The 14,206-nt window shown below is 48.1% G+C and overlaps 1 protein-coding gene across 14 annotated transcripts in view; it reads right to left on the minus strand.

Moving 5' to 3' along the window:
- Positions 1 to 2,482: 2,482 nt before the first annotated feature.
- MKI67 (marker of proliferation Ki-67) overlaps positions 2,483 to 14,206 on the minus strand; it is a 30,245-nt gene continuing 18,521 nt past the window's right edge. For 10 of the 14 annotated variants that reach the window (XM_078346768.1, XM_078346764.1, XM_078346759.1 and 7 more), the window contains 3 exons: positions 7,231 to 14,102; positions 5,926 to 6,369; positions 2,483 to 3,956 (listed from right to left, as the gene is read on the minus strand). In XM_078346768.1, the coding sequence (XP_078202894.1) occupies positions 3,879 to 3,956; positions 5,926 to 6,369; positions 7,231 to 14,102 (7,394 nt within the window). In that variant the 3' untranslated portion in view covers positions 2,483 to 3,878. The remainder of the gene's footprint in view (positions 3,957 to 5,925; positions 6,370 to 7,230; positions 14,103 to 14,206) is intronic. The other 4 variants (XM_078346769.1, XM_008978910.5, XM_035269487.3 and 1 more) reach the window with 1 other exon arrangement.

A 14,206-nucleotide genomic window follows, 5' to 3' on the forward strand; every position in this document is an offset into this window, starting at 1 on the left:
GTTTTCTCAGGAAGAGCAATGGCAACGAAATCCACATTGCCAAATTATGGAGTGCTGTGTGCCTGCATGGCACTCAATGCCAGGGATACCAGGATAGTTTTGTGATTGTGTCCTGGGGATGCCTTGCGGGTCTGGAGCATCTGCCCCTCATGGCAATCAGCTTCTCCAGCTGTAACCAGAGTGCCAGGTGATTCCTGCAGCTAGTCTAGAGGACTTTTCCAGGAAGCCCAGCGCACGGTAGGATCCCAGCTGCATGAAATCATTTTTAGTTACGTAGCTACAGTTTACTTTATGGGGTCACCATTTGCCGTATTGACTCTCAGTGACAGCCCAGGGTGTGGGCTGGGGCCTGAACCCTCTTCCCTGACCAGACTGACCACTGAGCACTGCTCTCCCTCCCTTCCTCCTCAGCCTCTCCCGATGAGCCCCAGGTGCACCCACCTGCTAACTTTTCTCTTGCTCCAACAGCAAGGCCTCTTCTTCAGGACTAACCGGCCTACCGCAGGCTCCTGCCCCTGAAACTTGCCTGCAGATTCACTCCCAGGATCCACGTCAAATCGGGATCAACAGAGGAAAGTCAGGGAATGTACTTTTCATCTGCTGACTTGGGGCTGCTCTGGGTCAAATCCCTGTCCCCCAACTCAGCACCTCTTCCAAAAAAGCAGACACAGCTTCGGTTGCAGGTAGTTCTTGGAACACAGTTGACGGTTCCTGCAGGACTAAAAGCGGCTGCAATGACTTACTGGCCAAGAGAGAAAATGATCATCCAGCCAAGTTGTTGAATAAAGGAAAACAGAATGTCATGAACCAGTCTCTCTTACACTGGCCTGTCTGCCCCACCCCCACTTAGTTTCTTTCCCCACTCTCCCCATAATAAAAACACCAGCGTTTTAAGACCATTTCATCACACACTTTGTTGGACATCTCCTGGGGCTGGTCACTGGGATATAGTAACCAGGAAATACACAGTCAGCCCTCATGAATGAACAAAACTTACCACTCCAGGAGGGGGCCGGAGACTCAGTGGTTTAGCATCCACAGTGCTACATGCTACAAAGAGGTACAGAACAATTCCAGGCAAATGAAGGACCTGCCCCAGCCTGGACGACAGGCGTGGGGGTGAGGATGCCCACAGGGAAGAAGGCTCCCTTCAGCTGAGCTCAGTACTGGATGAAATGATGTTGGTGGGGCAGAAGGGAAAGTTCTAGGTAGGGGAAACAGAGGGGGCATGTGGTGGCTGAGGGTGCCTGGCTAATCGAGGCAGGGAATGGTGGGTGCAGTGGCTCACACCTGTAATCCTAACACTTTGGGAGGCCGAGGCGTGTGGATCACTAGGTCAAGAGACCAAGACCATCCTGGCCAACATGGTGAAACCTCATCTCTACTAAAAATACAAAAATTAGCCAGTCATGGTGGTGGGCACCTGTAGTCCCATCTACTCAGGAGGCTTAGGCAGGAGAATCACTTGAACCCAGGAGGAAGAGGTTTGCAGTGTGCTGATAGTGCCACTGCACTCCAGCCTGGCGACACAGAGAAACTCAGTCTCGGGGAAAAAAAAAGAAAGCTCAGGAAAGGCTTGGGGGCCATATCACACAGGCCGTTGGAGGTGAAAAAGTCAAAACAGCTTCTATTTATTGGGAATGTCCTATCACACAGAAATTCGCTTAGAAACTGAAGCTCAGAGAAGTTACCATGCCATAGTGGGAATAGGTGGGTATTTGTTCTCAAATAGTCAGCCTAGAGGAATGGGCAGTATTTGGCAGATCCCCCCTCCCCACCAATACCAAGTGAAAATGTTGTGTAGAAGTGTTCTCCATCTATTAAACATGGGGGTAGCCCTTGAATGAATGTTTCTAATCAGTCATTAACAGCCCTGTAAGATGAAAACCACCCTTAGTGTGTTCTTGAAATACTGAGTGCTCAGTGGTCAGTCTGGTCAGGGAAGAGGGTGCACCTGGGGCTCATCACCATCGGGAGAGGCTGAGGAGGAAGGGAGGGAGAGCAGTGCTCAGTGGTCAGTCTGGTCAGGGTAAGAAAAGGTGCTGACACACTTCAGCAAGATTTCTGGTTAGAACTGAACTCCAAGGATTTTCCTACTAAACAGAATATTCCACTCTATAGGCATATGGCTGCATGACATTTTTCTAATGTGAGGTTCATAACTACTAGAAAGTCTGAAGTGTTAGAACAACTTGATCATAGCAACATTCCTACTCACGGTTCTGAAGCTGGGCTAACTAGAAGGAAGCATTTATGCCTCACACCTTCCAAAGTGCCTCCACCAAGAGCTGCTCCTCCTTGAATATCCTCCCCCGCTCTGCTCTGGTGCAATCCCTGTCCCCTTTGCAGCCTGTGGAGCCCTCAGATGTCCCCTCCCTACCCCTTTCTGTTCCCTCCCTCCAGCAGAACGTCATTCTCCTTATGATCACGGACAACGCTGTCAGAACACTATCATGGCAGCCAATATAACACAAGCCAATAGCACTGATTTCTGCATTCATTGAGCAAGTATTTATGATGTTACCTGGCTCCCCGCCAGACACTGGGGAGACAAGTGTGGAGACGGGGCACTGCCTGCATAGAGCACACGCTGGGGGACAGCTACCCTGTCAGGTGTGCCATCCTCACCTCCATCTGGCAAGGTGGGTGAATAGGGGAGTCCAAACAGGTGACCTGGGGGGTGGTGCACTATTCTCTGATTAGGGGAACATAGAGAGAACAGGGACAAAGTAGAAAGTAAGCGGAGATGAGTAACAGTTATGTCTACGGGTCTGGAGCTGGAGAAAGAAGTCTGGACTTCAAAAGAGATTTCGGAGGCAACAGCTCACCAGGATGTGATCCTGAAACTGTGGCTGAAGGGGCTGAGTGCTCAGTCCCTCCAAGGACGAGGATGCTTTTCAGAGTACTGGTGCCACTGCATGTACCGGGTGGCATCAGGCTGCCAGGTAGTCAGAAAGAGAACAGGCGGGAGCACAGCCAGTAAACTTCCGGAACTGTCAATAACAGGTAAGCTGGAGAGGTGCAGATGAGGAGCCACGGTTTGAAGTGGAGACGCACTGTAGCCGGGACAGAGATCCCATGTGGGGAGGCTGTCTCAGGTGAGAGCAGCCCTGCTTACAAAAGCACTCCCAAGAGACAAAGGCAAGCCATGAGCCACTCCTTAAAGAAGGTCACTCTTGGTCCCTAGAGATGTATTCACAAGTCATCCTCCAAAGCACTTTATTTCCAGAAAGGAAAGGTCACAAAAAATAGGACTGTCCTGTGCAGATGTCCAATAGCCTCAGTGTGGAGACCAAATGCCCCCGCAGCCATTAGAAAGACAGATCTTGTAAGTTCCATTCATCGGTGCACTCATCCATTCATTCGTGTTTCCCGAGTGCCTGCTCGGTGCTGGGACAGCTGAGGATGGACGTTCCTGCCATCGTGCTCTGGAGGACACAGGCAAACATTTAAACAGTGACACAGTGTGGCAGGAGTCACAGTTAGGGCTGCTGTAGGGTGGCTGTGGGTGGTGATGGACCTCAACACTTCATTCTGCAAAGCTGAGGGCAAACCTCAGCTCAAACTCCTTCCCGAAGCCCCCCATGTTCAACTGTTCTTCATCCGGGAGCCCAGCAGTGCTCCCAGTGAAGTTTAGGAAGCCCATTCAGGCCAGGCATGGTGGCTCACGCCTGTAATCCCAGCACTTTGGGAGGCCAAGGTGGGTGGATCACTTGAGGTCAGGAGTTCAAGATCAAGGAAGCCCATTCAGACCCAGCATACCCCAAGTTTTCTTCCCTTGCGCAGACTGACAGCTTTACCTACAAAATTCACTTTAATTTATGACAAAAACGGTATTAGAACTTATCACAAAACTAACTTTATTATATTTTTCCCTGTTAGATTTTTGTGTTAAATATCTTCACTGCCCTGGTGCCTCTGGTTCTTATTTTCTTGATGCATACCACGTCCTCAGCCTGTGTGGGAAGAAAAACATAGAACTCTTAGTAATTTCAACACCCATTTTCATAATCGACCCTCGTCTGCAAAACCCCAAAGGCCTACTAGGTATTATGCAGGTCCTTTGTTGTAGAAAATTAATTTTGAGGTCGGAAATAAGTTTTAAAATATATTCCATTAGAGTTGTTTTGAACTTAAACTGCTTTTATTATGCAGTTTTTTATGCTTAAATACTGCGATCTTTTCATGCAAAAGTTCCTAATGCACTTTTAAGCTGACAAATAATAAAACAAAATTTCTTCGTCAATGCACACATTTTCACAAACTAAAAAGTGTCCCTCAGAAAAAGTGAGCTCAACCAGTACCGAGTCTTTTGGTTCTCCTAAACCAAGCAACCCCTGTGGACAGAACCATCCCCACCTCACATGGATGGGGACCTGCCTTGGCCGTCATTCTTGCAGTGGTTTTCACCTCTCGGCTAAGCGGGAGGGACCATGGTGAAAAGCGTGGCTATAAGCTCTTACTGGAAAACTATCTTATATATGCATTTTCCGGGCCTACCAACACCCACTGAAGAACACAGCAATAGAGGAGTACGTGTTGGAGGTCTCCTGGGAGCTTGAGTGTGAGAAAACGCTGGAATGCCCCCAGCAGAACACACCAGGCCTGGCTCAGCCTTGGGCCTGGTTGCCCTGTGTTTAGGAATCATCCTAGTTAAAAGATTTGCTTTTACCCTTCTTTGATTTCATTCTGATAAAGCAGCACCTTCCAGACTGTGAATCTGGCAAGGGTTTAGAGCCTGAGTTTGACGTAAGACTGGACAGGTGAATGTGCCGACCCACATCAGCTGTGTACCGGTGTCCCTGTGGTCTCTAGGACCTTGTCTGGCACTATCGGGTGTCTTCTGCTTCCAGCCTGTCCCAGAAGTACAGTCTCTGACTTAGGACACCAGCATGGGCATCAGTGTCCTCCTTGAGCCTCTTCTCCTCGTTCCTCTATGGAACAGCTATAGGCATTTCCCAACTAGGACTTCCTGTCCACCACCCAGACACACAAGTCCCTTTTCCACCGGCTGCCTGGCTATGTAGCAGGTACCAGGGACACCTGGGAACCTTTCATCTTCTTGGCAGCTGAAGCGTCCTACTTTGTGCTGAAGAGGGTCTGTCGCGGGACAGCTTTACTTGCCAAAATTCTATATCTGAGAGGTTATTGCTACATGAGTTTCGCTTGCTGAACTCAGAATATGGTAGTTTAAAGCCCGAATTTTGTGTGTGCTAAGAATTAAATTTATACCACTCACAAAAAGGTAGCAATTCAACCTATCTTTATTTTAGCTAAACCAAGTATTTCCCAAAATAACACTAATGGAATTTAATCCTCATTATGGATTTGTCCACATGATAGTAATTATGAGTGCTAAACTTGATGTGATTTCAGTAGCGTTTAAAGCTCCTTAGCTTAGATAGTCTCTGGCTGGAGGAGGGGTGGAGGGCAGAGACACCTCCCACTGATCAGGAACTCTCACATAATGAGCGTGTGCCTTAGGGACACCTCAACCTCTGTTCCTTCCACCTTTCCAAAGAATTCCTTGGAAAACTTTCTCTTTCAATAGTTTTTTTTTTATTTTGAAATAACTTGTTTCAATAGGTTTTTTTGAACTACAGAAAGGCTGAAGACACCTACCTACAATTATATCATGAGGTACATCATAAGCAGTCAGAAATTAGCGACTAGACAAATTCCTTGTCCTTCTGAAGAAAGTCTTCATAATGTGAATTTGCTATTTTAAGTGGAATTCTCAAAACAAACACAACAAAATATAACTAAAATGACAAAATGTATGTCTTAGCTTAATACTCCCTCCACCAATGTAACTGGGAGCTGGCAGAGTGCTGTTCATGTTTTTGGTTTACCCTTGCAACCTTGGGCAAAAATACATCAAAACATTCTGTCTCTTTTAAAAAACAAAAATGGCAAATGGCTTACCTTCTTCGGATTCTCTGCACACCTCTTGACACCCCGCGTAACTCCCTGTGCAGATTCACTCTCCAAAGTGCTTGCTGCAGACTGGCTTTTGGTCTTTCTTGATCTCAAATGCATGGAGTCTGAATTTCCTGCCTCTCCTTTCCTTTCCTGATTCTGCAGGAGAGTCCCCGTGCTCTTCTGCCCCTCGCTCTCCTCTGCCACCTGAGGCTGGGAGCTCCTATTCTGTCTAACAGACCTCAAGCGCCTTTTGTCTTCACCGGCTTTGCCCCCACGTACGGGTTTCTGGGCTCCATCATCCGGACTCCGAATGTCCATCTCTTGGGGGGTCTTCATGGGCTTCTTTGCATTTCTGTTTGTTTTTATTCTTTCTGCTAATATAAAGACCTCAGTTGTAGGCTGTTCCGCATCAGTCTTATTTTGGCGTCTGGCACGCAGAGACATTCCCTAAAGAAATGAGAAGACATCCACAAAATTCCAATAATTAGTAAAACAAGCTTCAAAATGCAACAGGGAGAACAATCAACAGGAAACTAAAAGCAGAAATCATTTGAAAATTACCCACTGGTGACTTTTCTAAGAGACCTGTCGTCTAAGGAAATGCCTTGGTCCTTTGTTCCTATGGAGAAATGACTGTCTCAGCTGACAAATTATAAGTAAGGAATTCAGGATAAATTGCAGTCGTGACGCCTAATGAGATATATGTCCAATCTAATCTTTACAGTTTATGCTAGAGAAAGAAGCTCCATTATTCATTCATTTACAGGGAGTACATGGATTTCTAGTCCTTTAACGATCACTGCTAAGACAGAACAGCAAAGTGTCATTTCTGGGGTTTTTCCAAACTTCTCTGCATGTGGCAGGAACCTCTCTATCTAACAGTCCAGGCAGTTTCGTCCTTCTCAAGAATACACACTCCCTGTTGATACTGTTCTGATAGTTAAAACAGTGACATGGTCAGTACTTTTAACCCAGTACTGGTGATAGTATCTAGAACATAGAACTGAACCACCCACCCATCCCGATCAATTGTTTAAACATCTGAAGATGAACATCACTCATTTGGCTCCTGAGAAACTTCTAAGTTTGCATTAATCATTTCTGACTAGCTCTTTTCCCTAATTAGTCTGTTCCCTCTACAGATCCCAAGAAGATTCTGTACCATGGTCTGCAGTTATTCACTGTGTTGAATGAAACCGTTTGGGGAGAGGATAACCACTTATGAAGTCAGATTACATGCAAATTATAACACAGAGATTGACAGCTATCCAAGATGATAGTGAGTGATGCTGTAATACTCCCTCTCACCTTCTTTTCAGGGACCGAGTCTTGTACTCCGTGTTCCTCTTTGTTGGTGTTCATGCTGTTGCTGTTCGGCTCTTCTGCAGGTTCATTTCTTTTTGCAGAAGTCCTCAAGCTTCTCTTCATGATGACCAAGGGTTCGGGTGACTTGGCTCTCAGCCTTGGAGGAACCCTCTGCTTCTTGCTGGCCGGAAGCTCTTGCACTATTTCCTCTGGCACAGGCATAAAGCACAGCCTCTTGATTCCTGTGACGCTTCCATCTCTTCCACATCCCCTCTTGCAGGGCGGTGGGGGCAGGGAAGAGTTGCTTTTGCTTTGTGATTTTACAGGGTCTCTGGTGCCTACCTCATCTCCCACAGGTTCTACTTTAGGGGCCCGAAGAACTCTTCTGGATATTTTTAGAGGTTTTCCACTGTCAGGTGTTTGCTTTGAAGTTCCTGTAAAGCTGCCAGCACCATTGGCTGGTTCCTCAGTGTGGCCTGGTGTTTGAGAGAGCTCTTGAAAGCTGGCCGGATCTTCTGGGGGTTGGGCCTTTTCCTTAGGTGCTGGTGGCCGTCTCCTGCTGCCAATGACATTTTCTGGGTCCAGCTTCCGCTTTGAAGGTTGCTTAAATGCTTTCACCCCATTGCCTTCACCTGCTGGTTCTTTGTCAGTGTGCGTGGTCTCCCCTGACGCTGGTGGGAGCTGGCCGCCTGCTAAGGGCTCTTCCTTCACTTCTACTTTCTGGGCACGTGTCCTGAGCCGTCTCTTTGAGCTTGTTGCAGTGTCTACTGGTTCTGGCAATGATTTGCAGGCTATTTTAGTGGCTTTGTCACCAGTCATTGATTCTTTAGGGTGACTTGGTGCTGGGTCTTGGAAGCCAGCCAGGTCTTCCAGGGCATGGGCATTTTCCCTGGGTGCCCTTGGTCGTCTCCTGCTGCCAGTTACACATGCTGCTGGAGCCAGTGTCTGCTTTGCAGGTTCCTTAGATGCTTTGATGCCTTTATCTTTACCTACTGATTCTCTGTCTGCATCCGCCACTTCCCCTGATGTCTGTGTGAACTTACCGACTGCTGACGGCTCTTCTTTCACTTCCACCTTCCTCGCATGTGTCCTGAGATGCCTCTTGGTGCTTGTTCTGGTGTCTACTAGTTGTAGTGGGGGAGATTTGCAGGGTATTTTAGTGGCTTTGCCAGTAGTCAGTGATTCCTGAGAGTGACCTGGTGTTTCAGAAAGCTCTTTGAAGCCAGCCAGGTCTTCCAGGGGTTGGGCCTTTGCCTTAGGTGCTCTTGGCCTTCTCCTGCTGGGTTCCTCTACTCCTGGGTTCGGTGTCTTCTTGGCATGTTGCCTGAATACTTTGGTGCCTTCACCATCACTCGCTGGTTCTGTGTGTGTGTGCGCGCTTTGCCCTGATGTTTGTGTGAGCTTCTGAACTGCTGAGAGCTCCTCTTTCACTTCTTTCCTGAGACGTGTCCTGGCGCATCTCTTTGTGTTCTTGGCAGTGTCTGCTAGTTCTGGTGGGGGAGATTTGCAGGGAGGTTTGGTGTTTTTGTCAGTAGTCATGGACTCTTCAGCATGACTTGGTGCTGGGCCGAGCTCTTTGAAGACACCTGGGTCTTCCAGAATGTGGGCCTTTTCCTTACGAGTTCTCAGCTGCCTCTTGCTACCAGTTATATTTGCTGCTGGGTCCACGATCTGCCTTGGAGACTCCTTAAAGGCTTTGATACTCTTACCACCTCCTGTTGGCTCTGTGTGTGTTTGTGCAGTCTTCTCTGATGTCCGTGTGAGCTTGCTGACTGTGAGGAGCTCTTCTTTCATGCCCACTTTCACCAGGGATACCTTGAGCTGTTGCCTGGAGCTTCTTGAGGTTTTGAATGGCTCTGGCTGTGGAGATTTGCATGATACTCCTGTGATCTTGTCATTAGTCATCGATTCCTCAGTGTGATCTGGTGTCTGGAAAAGCTCTTTGAACCCAGCCAGGTCCTCGAGAGCCTCAGCCTTTTCCTTAGGAGTTTGTGGCTGTCTCTTGCTACCAGGTAAATTTCCTGGCGAGTCCAGTTTCTGCACTGGAGTTTCCACAAATGTGTTCATGTTTTTCTCATCACTTACTGCTGGTTTAGGTGTGTGCATGGCTTTGCCTGCTGATGGAGTTAGCTTCCTGAGTGCTGAAAATTCTTCCTCTACTTCTGCTTTCCTGAGACTTCTCTTGGGCCATTGAATTGTGCTTGTTGGGGTGTCCACTGGGTCTGGTTGTGGAGATTTGCAACGTATTTTGGTAGTTTTCTCATCAGTAGTGGGCTTGTCCATGCCTGGAGTCTGGAAGAGCTCTTTGAAGCCAGCCAGGTCTTCTAGAGCCTGGGCCTTTTCCTTAGGAGTCTGTGGCCGTCTCTTGCTGCCAGTTAAGTTTTCTGGTAGGTCCAGTTTCTGCACTGGAGTTCTCATAACTGCACTGATGTTTTTCTCATCATCTACTGCTGGTTTGGGTGTGCGCATGGCTTTGCCTGCTGATGTTTTCCTGAGTGTTAAGAATTCTTCCTCTATGTCTGCTTTCCTGAGACTTCTCTTGGACTGTGCCTGGAAGCTTGTTGGGGTGTCCACTGGGTCTGGTTGTGGAGATTTGCAAACTATTTTGGTAGTATTTTCATCAGTCGTGAGCTTATCAGTGCATACTGGTGTCTTGAAGAGCTCTTTCAAGCCGGTCAGGTCTTCTAGGGATTGGGCCTTTCTCTTAGGAGTTCTTGGCGGCTTCTTGCTGCCACTTACACTTGCTGCTGGGTCCAGTTTCTGCTTAGCAGTTTCCTTAAACACTTTGATGCCTGTATCCTCACCTCCTGGTGCTTTGTCTGTGTGTGTGATTCCCCCTGGTGTCTGTGTGAGCCTCTTCAGGGCTGAGAACTCTTCTACTACATTCCTTTTCCCCAAAGCTGTCTTGGGACGCCTTCTTGTGCTTGTTGGGGTGTCCACTGATTCTGGCGGTGGAGATTTGCAGGGTATGTTGGTAGTTTTGTCATCAGTCTTTGATTCCTCAGTGTGACGTGGTGTCTGGAAGAGCTCTCTGAAGCCGGCCAGATCTTCTAGTGATTGGGCCTCTTCCTTAGGTGTTCTTGGCCACCTCTTCGTTCCAGTTACATAGTCTGCTGAGTCCAGCATCGGCTTTGCAGACTCCTTAAATGCTCTGATGCTCTTTCCATCGCATGCTGGCTCTCTGTGTGTGTGCGTGGTCTCCCCTGACGTCTGCGTGAGTTTGCTGACAGCTAGGAGCTCTTCTTTCACGCTTGCTTTCCCGAGGGATGTCTTGCGCCGTCGCTTGGAGCTTGTCGGGGTTTTGACGGGGTCTGGTTGTGGAGATTTGCAGGATACTTTTGTGATTTTGTCAGTAGCTGTTGATTCCTCAGTGTGATCCGGTGTCTGGAAGAGCTTTCTGAAGCCAGCCAATTCTTCTAGAGCATGGGTCTGGGCCCTCTCCTTAGGAGTTTGTGGCCGTCTCTTGCTACCAGGTAAATTTCCTGGCAGGTCCGGTTTCTGCACTGGAGTCCCCACAAATGTGCCATCTTTCTCTTCACCTACTGCTGGTTTAGGTGTGTGCACGAGTTTTCCTGCTGATGGCGTTAGTTTCCCGTGTGCTGAAAATTCTTCCTCTATGTCTGCTTTCCTGAGACTTCTCTTTGGTCGTTGCTTTGTGCTTGTTGGGGTGTCCACTGGATTCGTCTGTGGAGATTTGCAGGGTATTTTGGTGGTTTTCTTGTCAGTTGTGGGGTTATCAGTGCATGGTGTCTGGAAAAGCTCTTTGAAGCCAGCCAGGTCTTCTAGAGCCTGGGCCTTTTCCTTAGGAGTTTGTGGCCGTTGCCTGCTGCCAGGTACATTTTCTGGCAGGTCCAGTTTCTGCACTAAAGTTCTCATCAATGCTTTCATGTCTTTCTCTTCACTTCCTGCTGGTTTGGGTGTGTGCATGGCTTTGCCTGCTGATGGTGTTAGTTTCCTAAATGCTAAAAATTCTTCTTCTACATCTGCTTTCCTGAGACTTCTCTTGGGCTGTGGCTTGCAGCTTGTTGGGGTGTCCACTGGGTCTGGTGGTGAAGAGCTGTAGAGTATTTTCGTACTTATTTCATTAGTCATTGATTCCTTAGTGTGACCTGGTGTCTGGAAGAGCTCTTTGAAGCCGACCAGGTCTTCAAGGACTTCAGCCTTTTCCTTAGAATTTTTTGGCTGCCTCTTGCTGCCAGTTAGACTTGCTGCTGGGTCTAAGATCTGCTTTGGGGACTCCTTAAATGCTCTGATGCTCTTGCCATCTCCTGTTGGCTCTGCGTGTGTGTGTGTCGTCCCCACTGGCATCTGTGTGAGCTTGCTGACTGCTAAGAGTTTTTCTTTCTCACCCACCTTCCCCAGGGATGTCCTGAGCCATTGCTTGGAGCTTGCTGGGGTTTTGTCTGGGTCTGGTTGTGAAGATCTGCAGGCCATCCTGGCAGTTTTTTCATTAGTCATTGATACCTCAGTGTGACCAGGGGTCTGGAAGAGCTCTTTGAGGCCAGCCAGGTCTTCTAGAGCCTGGGCCTTTTCCTTAGGAGTCTGTGGCCGTCTCTTGCTGCCAGTTAAGTTTTCTGGTAGGTCCAGTTTCTGCACTGGAGTTCTCATAACTGCACTGATGTTTTTCTCATCATCTACTGCTGGTTTGGGTGTGCGCATGGCTTTGCCTGCTGATGATGTTCGTTTCCTGAGGGCTGAGAATTCTTCTACGTCTGCTTTCCTGAGACTTCTCTTGGGCTGTGCCTGGAAGCTTGTTGGGGTGTCCACTGAGTCTGGTTGTGGAGATTTGCAAACTATTTTGGTAGTGTTTTCATCAGTCGTGAGCTTATCAGTGCATACTGGTGTCTGGAAGAGCTCTTTCGAGCCGGTCAGGTCTTCTAGGGATTGGGCCTTTCTCTTAGGAGTTCTTGGTGGCTTCTTGCTGCCACTTACACTTGCTGCTGGGTCCAGTTTCTGCTTAGCAGTTTCCTTAAACACTTTGATGCCTGTATCCTCACCTCCTGGTGCTTTGGCTGTGTGTGTGGTTTCCCCTGATATCTGTGTGAGCCTCTTCAGGGCTAAGAGCTCTTTCTGTACATCTCTTTCTCCCAAAGGTGTCTTAGGCCGCCTTCTTGTGCTTGTTGGGGTGTCTGCTGATTCTGGCGGAGAAGATTTGTGGGGCACCTTAGTGGTTTTGCCTGCAGCCACTGCTTCCTCAGTGTGACCAGGGGTCTGGAAGAGCTCTTTGAAGCCAGCCAGGTCTTCTAGAGCCTGGGCCTTTTCCTTAGGAGTTTGTGGCCGTCTCTTGCTCCCGATTAAGTTCTCTGGCAGGTCTAGTTTCTGCATTGGAGTTCCCACAAATGTGCTGATGTCTTTCTCTTCACCTACTGCCAGTTTGGGTGTGTGCGTGGCTTTTCCTGCTGATGGCGTTAGTTTCCGGAGTGCTAAGAATTCTTCTTCTATGTCTGCTTTCCTGAGACTTCTCTTGGGTCGTTGTTTTGTGCTTGTTGGGGTGTCCACTGGGTCTGGTTGTGGAGATTTGCAGCGTATTTTAGTGGTTTTGCCAGCAGCCACTGATTCCTTGGTGTGACCAGGAGTCCGGAAAAGCTCTTTAAAGCCATCCAGGTCTTCTAGAGCCTGGGCCTTCTCCTTAGGAGTCTGTGGCTGTCTCTTGCTACCAGGTAAATTTCCTACCAGGTCCAGTTTCTGCACTGGAGTTCCCATCAATGCTTTCATGTCTTTCTCATCACTTGCTGTCAGTTTGGGTGTGCGCGTGGCTTTCCCTGCTGATGGTGTCAGTTTCCTGAGTGCTAAGAATTCTTCCTCTATGTCTGCTTTCCTGAGACTTCTCTTAGGCCGTTGCTTTGTGCTTGTTGGGGTGTCCACTGACTCTGGTGGTAGAGTTTTGCTGGGTATGTTGGTAGTTTTCTCATTGGTCATTGATTCCTCAGTGTGACCTGGCGTCTGGAAGAGCTCTCTGAAGCCAGCCAGGTCTTCCAGTGATTGGGCCTCTTCCTTAGGCGTTCTTGGCCACCTCTTTGTTCCAGTTACATAGGCTACTGGGTTCAGGATCTGCTTTGGAGACTCCTTAAATGCTCTGATGCTCTTTCCATCTCCTGCTGGCTCTGTGTGTGTGTGTGTGGTCTCCGCTGGTGTCCGTGTGAGCTTGCCTGCGGCAAGGAGCTCTTCTTTCACACCCACCTTCCCCAGGGATGTCTTGGGCTGCTGATTCATGCACGTTGGGGTGTCTGTTGGTTCTCGCTGTAATGACCTGCAGGGCATTTTAGTGATTTTGTCCTTCTCACTCTCTGGTACCTTGGTATGATCTTGGGTTTGGAGGAGTTCCTGGCCATGAGCCAGGTCTTTCATGCGTTCTGTATCAGGCAAGCTCTTGAGATCTGTTAGGTCTGACACTGGTTCACCTTTCGGCCCCCAGGTTCTTCTTGATCTCTTCACTGCTTTCATCTTTTCAACATTTTCTTTTAATTCAATATTTTCCTTACGCGTCTCAAAGGGTCTTTCGATTTCCTTCATCTCTCCTCCTCTCTTTCGTTGCAGTGGTGTTGTCTTCTGACATCTTCCTATGACGCAGTTGACAATGCCAGTATTTGTTTCTTCGCTCTTACTTTCCGCAGGTAGCTTCTGTACATTTCTGAGCTCAGTAGACCTTCTTGACTTGTTTGCACTGGATACTGTCTTTGAAGGCTCTGCCTGAGTATCTGAAGTCTTCATCTCCACAGAAGTCATTTTGTAGGTGTTCCTAGGAGTTGTTGCTGTGTTTCCATTTTCTCTAATACTCGGCCGTGTTAAGGTAGGGCTTACAGAACACCGATCGGGCAGTTCTTTTGCTGCATTCTGTGCACTGAAGAATGCATTTCCTCCTGAAATAAAAACATCTATAATAAAACATTCTATGAGTGTCTATGACAATCTAGTATTATAGCCTCGTAAAATATAGTAAAAAACTAAATTCATAACTATTTAACAATATGAGGCTACT

The sequence above is a fragment of the Callithrix jacchus genome, chromosome 12 (assembly GCF_049354715.1).
Source record: "Callithrix jacchus isolate 240 chromosome 12, calJac240_pri, whole genome shotgun sequence".
NCBI classification, from domain to species: Eukaryota; Metazoa; Chordata; class Mammalia; order Primates; family Cebidae; genus Callithrix; species Callithrix jacchus.